The sequence below is a fragment of the Megascapheus bottae genome, chromosome 16, assembly GCF_031878675.1.
Source record: "Megascapheus bottae isolate mThoBot1 chromosome 16, mThoBot2.hap1, whole genome shotgun sequence".
NCBI lineage: Eukaryota > Metazoa > Chordata > Mammalia > Rodentia > Geomyidae > Megascapheus > Megascapheus bottae.
The window spans coordinates 8,383,764-8,403,249 of NC_143524.1; the positions used below are offsets into that span (position 1 = coordinate 8,383,764).

The 19,486-nt window shown below is 45.3% G+C and overlaps 2 protein-coding genes and 1 pseudogene across 3 annotated transcripts in view; 2 read left to right on the forward strand and 1 right to left on the reverse strand.

Moving 5' to 3' along the window:
- The first annotated feature begins 5,079 nt into the window (after positions 1–5,079).
- On the forward strand, positions 5,080–11,128 carry Mpeg1 (macrophage expressed 1). 2 transcript variants are annotated; one of them, XM_090347616.1, is made up of 2 exons: positions 5,080–5,162; positions 8,672–11,128. In XM_090347616.1, the coding sequence occupies exon 2, from the start codon at positions 8,725–8,727 to the stop codon at positions 10,870–10,872; it is 2,148 nt and encodes a 715-aa protein (XP_090203742.1). In that variant the 5' UTR covers positions 5,080–5,162; positions 8,672–8,724; the 3' UTR covers positions 10,873–11,128. The 2 variants fall into 2 exon arrangements, with proteins under 2 accessions (XP_090203742.1, XP_090203743.1); XM_090347617.1 differs by lacking the exon at positions 5,080–5,162 and adding an exon at positions 7,596–7,856.
- An 82-nt stretch (positions 11,129–11,210) lies between these two features.
- LOC150052561 (malignant T-cell-amplified sequence 1-like) lies at positions 11,211–14,437 on the forward strand (annotated as a pseudogene).
- Positions 14,438–16,898: 2,461 nt separating this feature from the next.
- Positions 16,899–19,486, reverse strand: part of Dtx4 (deltex E3 ubiquitin ligase 4) — a 34,263-nt gene continuing 31,675 nt past the window's right edge. The window contains exon 9 of the mRNA XM_090347619.1: positions 16,899–18,098. Coding sequence (XP_090203745.1) covers positions 17,865–18,098 — 234 coding nt within the window. The 3' untranslated portion in view covers positions 16,899–17,864. The remainder of the gene's footprint in view (positions 18,099–19,486) is intronic.

Here is a 19,486-nt window from a genome sequence, read left to right on the forward strand (position 1 = left end):
CATTTGTTCACTGTTTGTCCCTCCATTTCCGTTCCCCTCTCAGCCCTCCCAAAGACAGATAAATGAACAAACAGGACCAAAAAGGAAAACAACAAAAAGCAAAACAGACCATCTTCACCTAGTAGCAGGAAATTAAACTCACAACTTTATTTTGTCATGCTCACACTTGACTGAATGATACATTTATAACAATATAACCCTGTTGTTAAGTTACACTGACTGTAAATCTTTGTAGAAGAATTAGGAAGTTAAGGAAAAGGGAGTCTGGGATACCACCATTTGCTACAAGTACCATGAAAGACGGGGACAGAGGTGGGGATGGAAGGGGTTGTGAACTCAGTCAGGCAGTGCAGACCTGATGTAAATAAGGCAAAAGGAGAAATATCTTTGTGCTTTGTCATTTATTTGTTACAGTAGACACTGAGTTTGCAACATTCCCAGGGAATTCCCAGGGAATATAATTTTAGACCAGACAAGCAAATTCATCCACACTAAGAAATACAAATAACACAAGCGAACTTCAGAATATATGCTCATGAGACTCAAAGTAAACTGAAATGGAAGTTCTACAATAATGTTGTCTGAGCTCGAATATTAGTATCTAACCAGTTACCGTTGGCTTTTTCAGGGAAGTGTTTGACATTTTGTAAGATCTGTCAGGTGTATTCACTGCTTTACTTACTTATTCTAGGCCAATATCGGTTGAATATTTGCCATACACAAAACATTGTGCAATACTCCAGGAAGAAAATGACAAACTAAAGACACATCTCTCCTTAAGAGAGAGTCAGAAAACAAGTCTATTAGCACACAGAGCAATAAGTACTGGAGCATACAAAAGGGCCACTGTATTATTAGGAAGTGCTCTATGTTATTATTTTGTTGGGAGAGACAATTGCGGAACAGCAAATATGAAAGGAGAAAGGAAAATGGATGGCTATGAGGCAAACCTAGAGGAAAATTACTTAACTCATCACAGCTCAATACAAGTGTAGGCACTGTTTAATCATGTAAATGTCTGCCAGAAGAGTGCCTGAAACCATCAGGCCTCAGAACAGTGTATGGGAGAGAGATGAAATGTAGATTCCATTTTTATCTTTTCTCTAATTTGTTAATGTTCACTGTTGTGACCGTCTGCACTTTTGGCTTGTGCAGCTACTAACCAACTTTTGGCTGCCAAACTGTGGACTTTCAATGACAACATGTAGAATTTCTCATGGTCTTTAGGTTTTCCCCTCCAGATTAAAAGGAAATCATGATACTGCTGCCTTCTTATTTTTGTGGTCAGTAGGCAAACAATCCTGGCTGGAAGCACTGCCTCTGAGGGGAAGGAGCTGACAAAGCAACTCTCAAAACATCAGGTTAGGAATCCATGGTTCAAAAAAGAAAATATCCAGCCAAGCATGGTGGCTCACGCCTATAATCCTAGCTACTCAGGAGGCTGAGATTTGAGAATCATGGCTCAAAACCAGCCCAGGCACTGAAGACTGTGAGACTCTTAGTGAGACTCTCATCTCCAATTAACCACTAGAAAAGGAGAAGTGGTGCTGTGGCTCCCAGGGTAGGGTGGTAGTCTTGAGCTGAAGAGCTCAGGGAAAACACCCAGGCCCAGGGGTAGGGCAGTAGCTTTGAGCTGAAGATCTTAGGGACAATGCCCAGGCCCAGAGTTCAAACTCCAAGACCAACGAAGAAAGCAAACAAAAAGAAAATATCCACACTTTCTCCACTAACCCACCTAGATTTTCCAGAACAAAGAAGATTCCAGAATCTATAAAAGTCACAGCTCTCCCATCCATTAATCAATGCTTTGCCCACCAGTGATCAGATTGGTTTCCTTGATTTCCACTGAGTCAGGGGAAGAATGTCTGGTCCTGACACATGAAACAGTCTCAGACCTCAGGTCAAATGCAGAAATAGAAAGCACCTACACCAGCTCCAAGCCCACACAGATGTGAACTTTAGATATGAATCACCACTTAGCTCCACGTGAGAGGGAGTCAGAAGTTTTGCACATGTTCAGGCTGAGAAAGAAAGCTGATGGGGACTTCCCTCTTGTTTCTTAATGGAGGAAGTGAAATGGCATTCAGGAACCACAGAGGCATGCATATCTACTGTGGAACAGTTGTCTGTTTTTCTAGGGGTCCAAATTCAGTGTTTGTTCGTTCTTTTCTTCTGGTCCTGGGGCTTGAATTTGTCCTAAGGTGAACCTAGACAGCAAGGTACAGAGAAGCCATATTTTGAGAGTCTTCTATTAGAATAGTGGCATCAGCAGGTAGGTTCTTGTCACAAAGACCTGCAGCCATTGTACCCACAGATCTACTGACCAGGAGAGCAGGAGAGGAAAGAAAGAGCAGAAAAACACTACCAACAACCCAGATCAACCCCAACGGAGAGCTGAAGTGGTGCCCTGTTGACTGAAGCAGAGAGTGGAGACAGCAGCCACAGTAATTGTGAAATGATATGAAGCTGGTCAGGTTAGGGGGTAGGGTCACAGGAAAGGTGGGAGTCTCCCAAGTTCAAGGGACATGACTGACAGGTCCAGTAACCTATCATCCATGTCTCTTTACCTGCATCTTGGAAGTCAAGCACACCCATCACCTGGGAGGTTGGACTTCCCTTTTCTCCATCATGAAGACAAGATGGCACCAGTTAAACCCAAGGCCTTATCCACTATATGGTCAAGATGGCTCCGGTTTTACGGAGCATCCCCACTTCAAACTCAGGGCCTGAGTACTGTCTCTGAACCTCTTGGAGCTCAAAGCTAGCACGCTACCACTTGGGCATCACTTCCAGCTTTTTCTGAGTACTTTATTGGCAATAAAAGTCTTCCAGAATTTTCAGCCCAGACTGATTTTGAGCCAGGGTCCTCAGATCTCAGCCTTCTAAAAAGCTAGGATTTCAGGTGTGAGCCTGTGGCAAACCACGGGCCTTTCCTCAACAACTGTGGCCATCTGGAGAGCTTATGAAAATGTGAACCTATTTCAGTAAGAAATGACAGAAGAATTGTCTGAGGAAGGAATAAAACAAGGGCTGGGAATGTGGCTTAGTGGTAGAGTCCTTGTCTAGCATGTATGAAGCTCTGGGTTTAATTCCTCAGTTCCTGGCACATGAACAGAAAAAGCCAGAAGTGGGTGGCACTGTAGCTCAAGTGGTAGGGTGCTAGCTCTGAGCAAAAAGAAGCTCAGAGACAGTGCCCAGGCCCTGAGTTCAAGCCCTAGGATAGGCAAAAGTAAACAAATAAATCGGATAAAACCAGAAAGGTGTGGATGAGACACACAAGGCAAGTGCTTTGCTCTACTTCCTCGCATCCGTCCATTATGAAACTCACTTCCGGCCCCTGACATTCAAAGTTTGCATTCCACACATCTATCCTTTGCACTTCCCTCTTTTCATTGTTACCCAGGAACCAAAAAAAAAACAACTTCCTTGAGCATAGGAATTTCAGAAACTATGGGCTTTGGACATTTCAGACATATGAAAATGCTAGAAATAGTTTTTTATTTCTTTATATAATATTCTGAATACAAATGTACTTATTGTTCTTTGAAATTATTAGTAGGTTCTTAGTAAAAATTTATCAAATGAGTAAGACATTTATCACTCACTGAAAAAAATACAGAAGGTAAGAGGGGGAAAATAAAAGTAACTCAATGAAATATATTAATGAAATAAAACTATCAATAGTATAGAAGCCCCTCTTTCTATATCTATATCTATCTATCTATCTATCTATCTACCTACCTACCTACCTACCTACCTACCTACCTAGATATATATCTATAATCTATATCTATTGCTATCTGTATATAGTTGAGGCAATGCTAAATGTATATCCTACACTTTACGACATGAGAACTTTTTTCCTTTGGTACTATTGGAGTTTGAGCTCAGGACTTCATGTTTGTGCTCTATCATTTGAGCTATACTCCCAGAAACTTTTGCTTTGTTTTTCAAACGCATTCTTTCTTGGGCTGGCCTGTGTCACAATCTCCTATTTACGTTTCTCATATAGTAGGGAAGACAGGCGCACATCACCACATCCAGGTTTTTATTGGTTGGGATGGGGTCTCTTGGACTTTTTTTTTTGTCCTCATTAGCTTCTGTCTGCAGTTTTCCCCATCTCTGCCTGTCAGTAGCTTGGACTACAGGTATAAGCCTCTGTGCCTCACGAGAGTTTCTTGTTATCCAAGCCATTTGAAGTAGTTTTGATTTTAAAATGGTTTACCATCAAATTTCAGTATTGTTGGTTCTTTTATCTGTCTTCAGTTTTGTCTGTGATAAAATGAGGAAGATTACAGCACACAAAAATGATGAAGGGACAATGTGTGAACTAACGCAGCAGTAATCAACATTATGTTGACAACTTGTAGGGGAGAGGCCGGGCCAGGAGGGAGAAAACCAGGGAAGAGGTGACACTGTTCAAAAAGCAATGTACTCATTTCCTGACTTAGGTAACTGGAACTCCTCTATATATCACTTTTACAATAAAAAGAAACAAGGAAGGAAGGAAGGAAGAAATTACCCAGAACATTCTCTATATGAGTTTTGTTTTTCTAACCAAGAATGGAATGGGTATTAATTCATAAAATAACCCGTCAAGGAAGACCAGTAAAACGCACTTCCCTGAAGCATAACAACTGTGGCCTGTGTAGACTAATAACATAGCATTTCCGAGTTTATAGAAGAATATCAAGGTTTTAAAAGAGTAGCGAAACTCAGTCTGTGAAGCTCAGCCAGCAGCTTTACTCTTTGAAAATCCCATACATTTGTAGCACTCCAAAAGACTTTCATTTCTGGAACCTTCTTTTCAAGATATAGACAGATGATAATACCAATCTGTGAACAGAAACATTTTTTTTCCACTAGCAGCCTTACTTCTGGTTTTCATGGTTTGATTCTAGGAGCTACAGGAGACAATTGGAATCTTCATTAACAGCTTGGCATTCTATTAGCCTGAAGCCCACAAGAAAGCTAAGGGTTGGGTCTTGTTCCACCTCCAGTTAGGATTTGCTGGAGGCATCTCAAAAATGATGACGTAGTAACTAGCATTTGCATTTCCAGTAAAATGAAACTGACTCTGGAGCTCTAGGAGAGAGCAGTCAGGCAAGTTTCAAAACACTGTGTCCTACAGATTGACTGCAAAGCCCAACCAACGTGGTGAGGTAGGAAGTCATACTTTTTCTGGGTTCTTATTGTTAGCAAACTGAATCATGAGGGGACTAGAATAGACTGAGAGCAGAAAGCAAATTCAACACACCAGATCAACTTTAATAGGGAGTTAGAGAGGGTCACCATGGCGACCTGAGGAGAGTCAAGAGGTCCGGAGGCCTGGTGTGCTGGGGGCAGGGAAGCAGGAACGTAAGTAGGGTAATGGTTTGGGGACAGGGTTGCAGGTAGCTGAGTATTCAGAGTTTTGTAAGTTTCTGGTGCATAGCTGGCTTCAGGCTCCTCTCTCAGGTGCCTGTGGGAGAGTGGGCTTTCATATTTAGATTAAGATTTTGGGGGACCGGGAGTTTGGCCTAGTGGTAGAGTGCTTGCCTAGCATGCACCAAGACCGGGGTTCGATTTCTCGGTACCACATACATAGAAAAAACTGGACTCTTTACCATAGCAAAGATATGGAACCAATCCAGATGTCCCTCAGTTGATGAGTGGATCAACAAGATGTGGTATTTATACACAATGGAATTCTATGCTGCTGTCAAAAAGAATGACATTGCCCCATTTGTAAGGAAATGGAAAGACTTAGAAAAAATCATATTAAGTGAAGTAAGCCAGACACAAAGGAACATAGGCTCAATGGTTTCCCTCATTTGTCATAATCAGTAGAAACCTTGGGCTCTCCTGGCAGAGATTTACAATAGAGCAAAACCTAGATACATAAGGCCATATAGCTAAATGAAAGGACCTCCAGGATATAGAAACAATGATTGATTGTTGTCCTTAATGTACTATGTTATCTCTCGTCTCTTTTGCTGTCCCTTAGTTATCTCATATTGTTACAGTATCTCACTTTGTTATCTGATACATTGGATATATTTGTATTTGGTTATTTGAAATTGGATAAGGAAGGGGGTAAACCAAGATGAGGGGTGGGGGGTGGGGGGGAGGGAAATGGGGACCAAGACATGAGAAAGGGTATCAATGTATGTGAATTAATGCACCTTCTATGTGGCGAATATAATGTAACCTTTTTAAATTAATTACAATAAAAATATATGAAAAAAAAAGAAAAAAGCTGGAAGTGATGCTGAGGCTCAAGTGGTAGAGCTCTAGCCTTGAGAAAGTCCAAGGACAGTAGCTCAAGCCCAGGTCTGGCAAAAAAAAAAAGAAAAGATTTGGGACTGGAGGCTGGCTGGTACTCAGTGGGCCAAGCCATGAGAGCATTACTTTGCAAAGCAGATTCCTATCAGCTAAGGCTAATTGTTCTATGGTCTAATAATCCCAAATAATTAATGGAGCTAGGTTTTAGTTAATCCTGGTCCTGGAGTCTGGAAATACCATTCTAATTTATGAGGTCAAAGAAACCTGGCACCAGATACACACAAGGCCATCTATGGGGCAAGGAGTCTAGCCTAGTGGTAGAGTGCTTGCCTAGCATGCACCAAGACCTGGGTTTGATTTCTCAGTATCACATTCATAGGAAAAAAAAGCTGGAAGTGGTGCTGTGGCTCAAGTGGTTAAGCACTAGCTTTGAAAAAGCCCAAGGACAGTGCTCAGGCCTTGAGTTCAAGCCCCAGGACTAGCAAAAAAAAAAAGTTAAAAAAAAGGCCATCTATGAAGTTATGTTCTTCTAAGCATATAACAAATTAATTGTGACTCATTAACTGAGTAATGAAGTACCATACTTTCTTTTATGAACCTTCAGAAATTACTAGCACTTAGCAATGAAATGAAAATTTAAAGATATAACTACAAATACATGTACTGCAAACTGCATGTGCGGAGAAGATATATATATATATGTATATATATACAATATATATATATGTGCTTGTGTGTGTGTGTGTGTATGTGTGTGCAAACACACATATATTTCTTGGACACTGGGTACTTCAAAAATCTGTGTAAATCAAAACCTAGACTATCATGTGGCCTTTGGTTTTGGTTGACTTTTTATTTTCTTTCTTTTTTTGGTGGAACATTTCTAACTGAAAGGAAATGACAGCAATGTGGGGCCCCTCACTGGCATTTTTTTTTGTGGGGGAGGGTGTCATGGGGCTTGAACTCCAGGCCTGGGCATTGTCCCTGAACTCTTCAGCTCAAGGTTACCACCCTACCCTTCAGCCACAAGCCCATTTCTCATTTTCTGGTGATTAATTGGAGATAGGAGTCTCATGGGTTTGTAGTGCCTGGGCTGGCTTTGAACCTTGACTCCCAGATCTCAGCCTCCTGAGTAGCTAGGATTACAGTTGTGAGCCACCACACTGGCGGGTCTGGCTCCCTCACCATCATTCTGAATGCTTTTCACAAGGAAGACTAAGGATTTCCTGTGTACTGCAAGCAGACTCCTCTTCTTACCCATATCTGCCTCCAGATAAAGCCATACCCAATGAAGGCCATGGGGCCTTAAAACAATGAGTGCACACAGGCACAGATCCAAGGTTTCCACTCCCAGTTCTTCCATGAGAACAACCTCCACAGCCTGAGGCCAATGGGAAAACTTTAGGGTTGGGCCTTGTCCCAGGGCAAGTCTGGATTAGTTCGAGGTGGGACACCTCATAAAAGATGACGTAGCAACTAGCATTTGCATTTCCAGTGAAAAGAAACTGACTTTCTAGCTCCAGAAGAGAGCTAGAGTCCTAGAGATTGACTGAAAAGCCCCACCAAAGCTTCCTGCTGGAGAATGTGGTGAGGTAGGAGATCATACTTTTTTGGGGTGCTTATTGTTAACAAACTGAGTCACTAGGGTATTAGAATAAAGACAGAGCAGAAAGTGAGTTCAACAGGCCAGATTAACTTTAATAGAGAGTTGCAGAGGGACTCCATGGTGACCTAAGGAGAGTTTGGAGGCCCTAGGTAGGCCTGCTGTGCTGGGGGCAGGGGTGGAGGGGTGCCAGTAGGGTCACATTAGGGGGCTGGGTCACTGGGAGCTGGAGGGTTCAAAGGGTGAGGGTTAGGGTCACCAGAAGTGGAGGGTCTGGAGAGGTTGGCAAGTTTATGGTGCAGGTCTTGCAGATCAGGGGAACCTATTGTTAAAGTGGCCTACTCCAATCCCTCTGCCTCTAGGAATTTGGGTGCCTATAATCTAGGGGTGGGAGGATGGGGAAGTGGAAATTTACATTTAGATTAAGATTCTGGGTTGGGGACTGAGCTGAAGATTCCCTGAGAGAAAAGTAGTCAGTCAGCCAAGCCCTGGAAAAAAACTGAATTCTGAGAACCAAGCAGATTCCCTGTACATTACCCAGTGTGTATGTATGTGGGGGGGGGGGGGGGGCTAAGAGGAAAGAGGGGAACATGGGTATTGAACTGTCCAAGATTTAGAGTAATTTTTTTTGCATATCTTAGTACAGCATACTTTTTATTCAAAGTTCAAATAGACCTTAATATTCCCACCAACTCTCATTTCCCCATTTGACAAGTAGGTCTAGCATAAAGAGGAACCTGTGGCTTTGGGAGAACTGTTGAAATTGCTGTTTGTAGCAGAGGCTGTCTTTTTTCCATTTTCCAGTTTGTGCACCAAGTCCCCTGGCGATTATTCAGAGCTGGTGAGAGGCCTGAGCCATGAGAGGCCTGGGAGCTGCCACGCTCCTCTGGGCCTTGGCTACATGCTGCGTGAGATCAGACCCATCTCTGGGAGAGACTGACCAGGCCGGATTTCAAACTTGCAAGAATGCTTTGAAATTACCGGTCCTAGAGGTTCTGCCGGGCGGGGGCTGGGATAATCCGAGGAATGTGGACATGGGACGGGTGTTGGATTTGACCTACACCCACTGCAAGACCACCGAGGATGGACAATACATCATCCCCGACGCTGTCTTCACCATTCCACAGAAGGAGAGCAACTTGGAGATGAATTCAGAAATCCTGGAATCCTGGAAGAATTACCAGAGCAGCACCGCCTCCTCCATCAACACCGAGCTCTCACTCTTCTCCAAGGTCAACGGCAAGTTCTCTACCGAGTTCCAGAGGATGAAGACCCTGCAAGTGAAAGAGCAAGCCATCACCACCCGAGTGCAAGTCAGAAACCTGGTCTACATAGCCAAGATGAGCCCCACCTCAGAACTCAGCTGGGAGTTTACGCAGCAGCTCATGGATATTTGTGACCGTCTGGAGAACAACCAGACCAGAATGGCCACCTACCTGGCTGAACTCCTGGTCCTGAACTACGGCACGCATGTCATCACCAGTGTGGACGCCGGGGCGGCTCTTGTCCAGGAAGATCACCTCAGGTCCACCTTCCTCCAAGATAGCCAGAGCAGCCGCACGGCCATAACGGCAGCTGCAGGAATCTCCTTCCTGAATGTCGTGAACTTCAAACTGGAAGAGAACTACACTTCCCAGACCGCCTTGACCAAAGCCTACCTGGCAAACAGAACCCACTCCAGGGTGCAGAGCATGGGAGGCCTTCCGTTTTACCCCGGGATCACCCTCCAAGCCTGGCAGCAGGGCATCACCAACCACCTGGTAGCTGTGGACCGTACTGGGCTGCCCCTGCATTTCTTCATCGAGCCAGACAGGCTGCCATCCTTGCCAGGCCCCCTGGTGAAGAAGCTGTCCAAGACGGTAGAGAGCGCGGTGAGACGCTATTACGCCTTTAATACCTACCCTGGCTGCACTGATGTCAATTCCCCCAACTTTAATTTTCAGGCCAATACAGACGATGGCTCCTGTGAAGGGAAGATGACCAACTTTTCCTTCGGTGGGGTGTATCAGGAGTGTACCCAACTCTCAGGGAACGAGGTGGTCCTCTGCCAGAACTTAGAGCAGAAGAATCCACTCACGGGGAACTTCTCCTGTCCCTCGGGTTACCAGTCCGTCCACCTCCTGACTCAGATCCACGAGGAGGGCTACAATCATCTGGAGTGTCGGCGGAAATGCACCCTCCTTGTCTTCTGTAAGACAGTGTGTGAAGATGTGTTCCGGGTGGCGAAGGCTGAATTTAGGGCTTTCTGGTGTGCAGCCAGTGGGCAGGTACCTGAGAACTCTGGGCTTCTCTTTGGGGGTCTTTTCAGTAGTAAGAGCATGAACCCCTTGACCAATGCCCAGTCGTGTCCTGCTGGCTTCATTCCACTGAGTCTGTTTGAGAGTCTCAAGGTGTGCGCCTCTCAGGACTACGAGCTGGGCTACAAGTTCTCAGTTCCCTTCGGTGGCTTCTTCAGCTGTGCTGTGGGCAACCCCTTGGTGAATTCAGCCATCTCCAATGACCTCGGGGTTCCTTCTCTGCAAAAGTGTCCTGGGGGCTTCAGCCAGCACCTGGCCCTCATCAGCGACGGATGCCAAATCTCCTACTGCGTCAAGGCCGGAGTATTCACCAATGGAGTCTTGCCCCCTGCCAGGCTCCCGCCTTACACTAGGCCACCTCTCATGAGCCAGGCTGCCACCAACACGATCATGGTGACCAACAGTGAGAGTGCCAACTCCTGGATTAAAGACTCTCAGACCCACCAGTGGAAGCTGGGCGAGCCGCTGGAGTTGCGGAGAGCTATGACCATTGTCCACGGTGAGGGCAGTGGTCTGTCAGGAGGGGCAGCGGCTGGGGTCACATTGGGAGTCACCATCGTCCTGGCAGCTGCCATGGCTTTGACCATCTATGGCATCCGGAGGTACAAGAAAAGAGGTTACCAGGCCGTCGAGGAGCCAGAAGAAAGGGAGAGTTTTGCCACCTCTGGAGAGGGCTACAACCAAGAGCAAGGGCAAAGTCCGGCTTGACTCTTTCCAGTGGCGGGGGGAGGGGTAACCCTTTCTAGTCATCCTGAGACCCCTGTCTTTCAAGCATGCCTTTCATGACTGCTGTCTCTCACCTTCTCAAGTGTTGGAGTGAACGGGACAACAAAAAGCAGGTACCATGTGGTGACTTCTTAAGCGTTGGGGGTGGGAGTGGAGTAAGAAATGAAAAGGGTATTGCCAGCCTAGGTGGGGGAGGAGAGAAGAACTGTGATTTATTCATTAAAAAGCCACCCGAGGAGCTGGCTCAAAAATGGGGTTATCTGTTCTCAGATTTATCTCAAAGGATCTCTTCCTGAATGCAGTGTGTGTGTGTGGGGGGGGGGGGGGGTAGAGGGAGACATGTTAAGCCTGTGGATTTGTAAACTGTATTTACTTTTTGTTTGTTTGTTTTTGGCTGGCCTTGAGGCTTGAACTCAGAGTCTGGGCACTGCACCAGAGCCTCTTTGTGCTCAAGGCTAGCCCTCCACTACTTGAGCCACAGTGCCACTTCTAGCTTTTTCTGAGTACTGTATTGACTAGAGTCTAACAAACTTCCCTGCCTGGGCTCTGGGCTGCCTATTAGATTTCTAGTAGAGATGAGAGCCATCCATGCTTACCTTGCATTTTATTTACTTTTGAGTTTGTAATGGCTTAAGAGTTTGTGCCTTAAGCACTGCCATTCATGTATTTTGCCTGGATTTCATGTTACCAAATGCTGACAAGAGTCCTAAAAAGACACAGGGTGTCCTGTGCCTTGGTGCTGTTTTTTTCTTTTTTTTAGCTTCAAAGGCTCCAGATTTATGGATTGTGTCATCTCCCTGGGTTATCTTAAAGTTATCTCAGTGGAAAAATGTTGCCTTTACTAATTCCACTTTTTCCAGATGGCCCATTATAAGGACTTACTGAGACCAGACCACTCCCTAGATTCCTGACCAGTGTCCTCAAATCCTCAGGAAACACTTTTGAACTCATAAAGAGGGCTGACGCAATCAAATCCATGTCTTGAGACATAAACCACTGGAAGCAATCATTTCTGTTTCCAGGATGACTTCCCTGGGGACTGTCACCTGACGGTATTTGGGGCTTTGCAAAATTTTTAATATCAGTCTTATCTCATTGTAAGTGTTGCCACATCATCAATGTCTCTCCATTACATTAAAAAAAAAAACCTGACTGTATTCACCCATCAAATCCAATGTCATTAGTGAGTTACCTTCTGTGTAGGGTAATTTGTTTTTGCCTTGTTAATCTTCCCAACCAAGAGCTTGTGCTGACAGTAGACACCATCTAAAGAGTTTTGAGTATTCAGATCTGTGGGAATCAAGAATTCATTCATTTCCCACTGAGATATGGGAAAGCAAATAGAATTGGAGCCTGGTACTCCCTACTGTCTAGCTGAGATTTGATTCTGTAATTGTTTCATCTTTTTTTTTTTTTTTTTTTTTTTTTTTTGCCAGTCCTAGGCTTGAGCTCAGGGCCTGAGCACTGTCCTTGGACTTTCTCAAGGCTAGAACTCTACCACTTGAGCCTCAGCACCATTTCTGGCTTTCTTTCTATGTATGTGGTACTGAGGAATTGAACCTGGCTCTTTGTGCATGCTAGGCAAACACTCTACCACTAGGCCAAACTCCTTGCCCCTGTAATTGTTTCATTTTAACTCTGCCTCTCTTCAGCATGTTCTAAACTTCTGAGTGTTTTGTGGGTTCTGGGAGTTTCATATGTGCCAGCTGAATTAACCATATTTCTGCAAACACTGACTGACTTTCCTCTAAGAGTTCTTTGACAATTACTGTGTCTCAAAAGCAGCGTAACCAAAGATGCTTAGACTTTTAGTGAACTAACTTCCCATTGCAACAAAAAGTTCTGTATAACCAGAAACAAACAAAACGGTGTGTAAATATGCATTAAAATCATCATCAACAAGCCCTGACTCACTGCCTAACTGTGTGAAGTCTCCAGTTGACATTCATGAAGCATTTGATCCACAGACTCTGCTGGGTTCTGGCTCTCATTCAGATCATCATGGGCTGGTAGTGGCTGGGAAAGCCCAGTCCTGGCTTCCAAGGAAATCATACTCTATGGACTACAGATATGGGTGGCAAAAGTGGCTCTACCTTTGCATTCCCTCTGTGTTCTTATGAATACTGAACATTTATTTGAAAACCAATCACCTATGAATGACTAAAACGTACACCTGGGCCAGCTATGTGGCTTAGTGCCTGGCACACATGAAGCCCTAGATTCTATTCCTCAGTACCACATATGCAGAAAAAGCCTGAAGGGGAGCTGTGACTCAAAAGCCTTGAGTAAAAGCAGCTCAGGGAGAGACTGTCAGTGCCGGCCTTCCTCGTGTAAAGGGAATCTGCCGGGCCCTTGCTAATTCCATTTCTTTCCCTTTCCGGGCCCTTCTCTATCATCGCCCCCTTCACCTTGGATCATGTTCAAGAAATTTGATGAAAAAGAAAATGTGTCCAACTGCATCCAACTGAAAACCTCTGTTATTAAGGGTATTAAGAACCAATTGATAGAGCAATTTCCAGGTATTGAGCCATGGCTTAATGAAATCATGCCTAAGAAAGATCCTGTCAAAATTGTTCAATGCCATGAACATATAGAAATCCTAACAGTAAATGGAGAATTACTGTTTTTTTAGACAAAGAGAAGGGCCTTTTTATCCAACCCTAAGGTTACTTCACAAATATCCTTTTATCTTGCCACACCAGCAAGTTGACAAAAGAGCCATCAAGTTTGTACTCAGTGGAGCAAATATCATGTGTCCAGGCTTAACTTCTCCTGGAGCTAAGCTTTACCCTGCTGCAGTAGATACCATTGTTGCAATCATGGCAGAAAGAAAATAGCATGCTTTATGTGTTGGAGTTATGAAGATGTCTGCAGAAGATATTGAGAAATCAACAAAGGGATTGGCATTGAAAATATCCATTATTTGAATGATGGGTTGTGGCATATAAAGACATGTAAATGAGCCTCAAAAGGAAGACACTTGGGCTCAATATGGATATTGTGTGGTATCTGTGTCTGTGTGATAAACTCAATGAATAGCATGAACTAAATGCCTCTGATTTCGATGAATAAATTCTAGAGATTCTAAAAAAAAAAAAAAAAAAAAAAAAAGAAGCTCAGGGAGCTGGGCGTGGTGGCTCATGACTGCATGACTGTAATCCTAGTTACTCAGGAGGCTGAGATCTGAGGATTATGGTTCAAAGCCAGAGGTGGCTCACGCCTTGTAGTCCTAGCTACTCAGGAGGCTGAGATCTAAGGATCTCAATTCAAAGCCAGCTCGGGCACTAAAGAACCTGAGACTCTTATCTCCAATTAATCACCAGGAAATGGGAAGTGGGGCTGTGGTTCAGGGGTAGGGACAGAGCCTAGGCCTTGTGTTCAAGCCCCAGGTCTGGCAAATAAATAAATAAAACACAAAACATACACCATATTTTGTTCAGGTGACAGGGTCTTCAAGAAGAGAACATGTGCTATTTTAAGGATGATCTTTTCCCCACAAGTTCACATAGTAGCCATATATCCTATGCCATATGGTTAGTTTCTTTGGAGGGGTGGAGGGGTGGGGGAAATGGGGAAAAGAGAGAATCAAATATATTAATAGAAAAAAATTGTAGAAACTACAAAAGAATGGTGGGAGAGTTGTGCTTGCTTACAGAGTCAAAGGGAAAAGGCTAGCAAATAAAGCTTCTAAGGTGCAATAATCTCCTCAAAGCAGTTTGCGCTTGTTCAATTGCCATTTATTGTTCTGCACATACACCTCATGAGCACCAGGTGGCGATGTCCTCTCACAGAGCAACACCAAAAAAATCAACAACAGAAAAAACCCTTCCAAATACAGCAGTTTACAAACTGAACAAATTACACTTGGACATGTCACTGCCCTCTCCCAGAAGCCCCCACTCAGGTGCCAGAGACCACAGATAAGGAAAAGGCAGGGGTCCCCTGTTCTGCCACATGGGCTTTCCCCCTAATCCTCTCATGCACAAAAACAGTGCAGTAACCAGGACAAGTACTTTTGACCAAGTATGAAAGCACAGAAGTCCACATTTTACAAAAAAATAAAAATAAAAAAAGGAGGGGAATGAAAACACAAAGGCACAGGCAAACATGTATATCGCATAGAACCTTTTAAGGGCTGAGTGTCTGGCCCTGTGTGCCTCCAATCCCAGGTGTCATCATCCCTGGAGACTCAGGGAGAACTAGGCTGCTGGTGCTAACACCATAAAAGGAGAAGCATGGGAGAGCGTCACAGGCCCCTGGCAGGACACACCTTGTATCCACATAGTGGGTGCCCGGGCTTCTATTGCAACAAAGGCTCTACCTTTCTAGGTTGGCACAAGAGGAAGGGCAAGACTGTGTCCCCCCTTGTCTTGCCTGGCACAGTTGTTAGACAGGAGATCCAAGATCCTTCCTGTGAAGCAAGTGCAAGCAGAGCAGCGCGCTCAGGTAGCCCCTCTGAGCATCCCCCAATAGAAAGAGAAGTGGGGGTGTGGCCACATCACAGTCCTAGGGGGAAGGCTTGGAGGCGTGAAGACTGAGATCTCAAAGAAGTATTGCCACTGGCACACGGACACCTTCAGATACGGCCTGGGTCCTCCTTTCTGTTCTAGCCTGTCTCTTTTCCACTTACCCCTTCCTCTGCCTGATGAAGTATCTCCCTCTTATCTATTCCCAGCTAACAAAGCATGCCTTCATTGCTCTTTTCTCCACTTTCCACTGGCTGGTTGTATGTTCCTACCTACGACCCTTCATTCCAGTGGCCAAAAAGTCCAGCAAGTACTTGGCCTGGGTGCTGGAGGAGGAGATGACATTAATCTTACTTATCATGAGGCTGTCTAAGGGTGCCCTGCTCACGGCAACCTGCTGGAGGGAAGTGGGCAGTCCTGGTGTTTCCTTCCTATCTGTGGCAGGAACTCAGCTGGAGGTGCAGTGAACTCAGGACCAGTCTCCTGGTCTGCTGGTGAGACAAATTGCATCCCATGACTAGGAGAGACTGGGGCTAAAAGAATAGGAATAAGAACCCCTATCAAGAACCCCATGGCTCTCCCTGGGCCATGGAGAGCATGAAGGAAGATTTAGCACCAGCAAGTCCCAGCGAGCAGGCTGACATTCCGGTGAATCCACTGGTGCACTGATACCAAGATGGTGCCATGGCAGACAGCTACAGTGTTGGCTCTCACAAAAACTTAGCCTTCGTCTTCAGTACCATTGTTGAAGGTTCCTTTGTTTCTACTTAAAAACCTTCCAAATCTTATGAAATATATATATGCATATATATATATATGATAAACCTCCAAAACATGAGGTATATAAATTCAAATTAGCATCCAGAGGAACTTCCTCTGAACAGTTCAAAAAAACCTACTTTCCAAGATGGAATTGGGTTTCCTGGAACTGGGTTTCCCTTCTCAATTCCTCCCTCTTTCCTTCTTGACTCCCAATCCACTCTAATGGGAGCTGAAGGCAAGAGGATGTTGGGAGATGGACACAGCTCAGAGGCAGGCTGGACAAGACCGTGGGTGGTCCCAATCCTGCTTAGGAATGGGCTAAAGAGGCTTTGCCGCCATGCTCTCGGTCAATCTGTAATTTAAGGGGGGTGTGGTGGCAGGATGGGGATTCCAGAGCCATTTCTGGGCTGGAACTAGGACAGTTGCATGAAGATAGACTGAGATCCTCATAGGAACACACTGGATGTAGGCTGTCTGATCGAGTCTTGATAAGCCATAGAAAAGGGGGGCGTGGAAAATCCAGCTCTTACCCCATCACATCTCTCCAAGTACTGCTCTGACTCCATCGGGAACACCAGCCCATTATGAGATAGTCAGGCACAGGGTAAGGAAAAATTATGGGGCTGGACCCTGACTCTGGATCCTCATCAGAACTGGGGTTTGGCATCTTGTGAAACAGATCGGAGGGACATGGTGGGACTCTCCACCCACCTGGCCCAATGACACACACACACACACACACACACACACACACACACACACACACACACACACACACCTACGCATATGCACAGTACAGAGCCTCGTGCGGGCTCCTCTCACAGTGACTTCATGAAACTCATGGCATCTTTGAGCTGGTCTGGGATGAGCTGGGGAGGAGGCGTGGGCTCTCCCTGAGGACAGTGCAGATGCTCAATACACTGCAGGTTCTGGCTCCATCAGAGAAGGGCTGGAAAGAGCATTATGGGATGCCATCCCAGAATCTTTCCACCCACCCAAGAGAACCAGACACCTCTTTGGACCAGGTCAAGGGTGGGAAGAGGAGGAAGAGGAGGAAGAGGAGGAAGAGGAGGAGGAGGAGGAGGAGGTGGAGGAAGTGGAGGAGGAGGAGGAGGAGGAGGAGGACAGAAGGGCCTGGAGAAGCTGAGGACTATGAAAAGAGCTAAAAATGAGAGACTGGCTCTCTGACCCACTCAGCAAGAAGTGCTTTCTCACTCTCCACCAAGGTGCCTGATTTCCGACGTGGCAGCAGTGGGGCCTTCCCCTTCATCCCTCCCCTAGTCTGGCACAATGGGACTTCGCAACCTCACAAGGACGAGAGAGAGGTGGAAACTCCCTTTTCAAAGCAGAGTGGCAACAGCAAGCTGCTGGCTGAGGCAAAGAACTTACGCTTCGCAAGGCCGGGGTACAGAATGCCCATGTACCATCCATACCCTTACATTAGCTGACGGTGTCCCCCTACTTGGGGGGCAGGGAGGGGGAGAATCCTTGCCTGTCCGGCACCAGAAAACTCCACGGGATCAGATGGAGGATGGTCTTCCTCTCTAGTCTGCTGGATATTGGGTGAGATTTATGAATGCCATCACCTTTGTTGACCTGTGGCTGGGAGGGATGAAGGATGAAGACAGGGCAAGAGGGGAGGTGAGGGGGTTGGGAAGGCATGGTGCCATCTTCTACCTCCACTCTCCCTACTTCCTGTCCTGCAGTTCCTCCATGGACCCTGGGGTCCTCAACGCCCCTCTAGTCTCAGTCCTTCTCCTGGGCAGTGCTGTCTTCCGAGATGCCCTGGGCAGCCAATTCAGCCAGCACGTTATCCAGGTAATTGGCATCTGGGTAGCCGTGGCCAGTGAGATTAGAGCCAAACTCCGTCTTGTGGTGCACTTCGTTCCAAATGACTGTGTCCGACTCGCCCGTGGTACTGGACGTTCCGATAGCAAAGATGAGGCGACGGTCCCAGGCCACGAGCAGCAGCTTCAGAACCTAGTGGGACGAAGATAAGAGAATCAAAGGCAGGCAACCACTGCTGGCCTGGCATTTATCTCTTAGACAGTCGAGCTGTCCCAGGGATCTCACTCCTTCCTCAATCACCAGGCCTGAAGCAACCCGGTGGGGGAGAACGATTCTAGCGTGGAGTCAGAGAGTAAAAGTTTTAAAGTGCAAGATACAGGAACTAAAGGTGTAAACTTCACTATTGTCTCAGTTTCCCAAGTGGAAAAACCAAGGCCCAGAGAAAGTAATGAGGATCCTATAATGTCCTATTTTGGCAAATTCTACCAAAGTTTGTTTGAGAAACATTCATTCCTAAATGTTCTGCTCCAAGTCTTGGTTAAAGCAGTGTCTAGCAAGAACTAGGCAGCTGATAAAAATTTCTTTGGCTCAAAACGAAACTACTGTAAACATGCGATTAGAAAAAGTAAACTACTGTAAACATGGGATTGTAAGAGCAGTAGTGGAATAATAACACTAGACTTAAAAATATGAGATAACACTTGCTGAGTGGTTACTTGCTAAATGCAAGGCATTTAGTCATGCAATGGTTACAAAGATTGCATGAGAGAAGATGCTCTCATGATCCACTTTCTGAAAACGGAAAATAGAAGCCCAGAAGACAAACCAACCAAAATGATGTCCTATTCTTATAGCTTATAGGTGATGGGTGAGAGAGTGGAATGGTAGGCAAGAGCTTGACCTCATACAGCTCAGATAAAGGTTAGTATGCTTTTAGAGAGAGATGCTGCGTCTCTTTCTGAATGGAGAGGATCTGAGGTACATCAATAGGAAAAGATGTGTCAACATGGAAAACAAACATACATCCAAGCATTTTATTAATGCTACTTTCACTTAGTTCCTACAACATTTTTGTCTGGATAGTGAGAAATTATCACCAATCTGTATAGGTTAGTCTTAAGAACATGGAACTTTTTGCCAGTTTCTATAGATAGTACATGCAAGAACCAGGTCTGGAGCTCAAGCTGACTCAGCTCAAAAGCCCACATGTGGCTGCATCCCTGACTGCAGCAAAGACAAAGTCAGGGTCCTGCAACAAGACAAGGACGAGAAGATGCTTACAAAAGAGCACTAGTGAGAGCAGAAAGTTCGAATCCATACTGTCCTAGGCGTTCCAGGTCAAGTGGAAAAGACTGTACTTTGGGAAGAAGAAAGGGAGAATCATCAAAACCAGGGTTTATGATGTCTTATTTTGTGTGTGGGGGTGTGGCGTGTCAGTACTTGGCCTTGAACTCAGAGCCTGGGCATTATTCCTTAGCTTTGCACTCAAGGCTTGTAGTGCTCTATCACTGGAGTCACGGCTACATTTCTGGCCTTTTAATATTACTTGCAGATAAAAGTCTCACAGATTTTCATGCCCA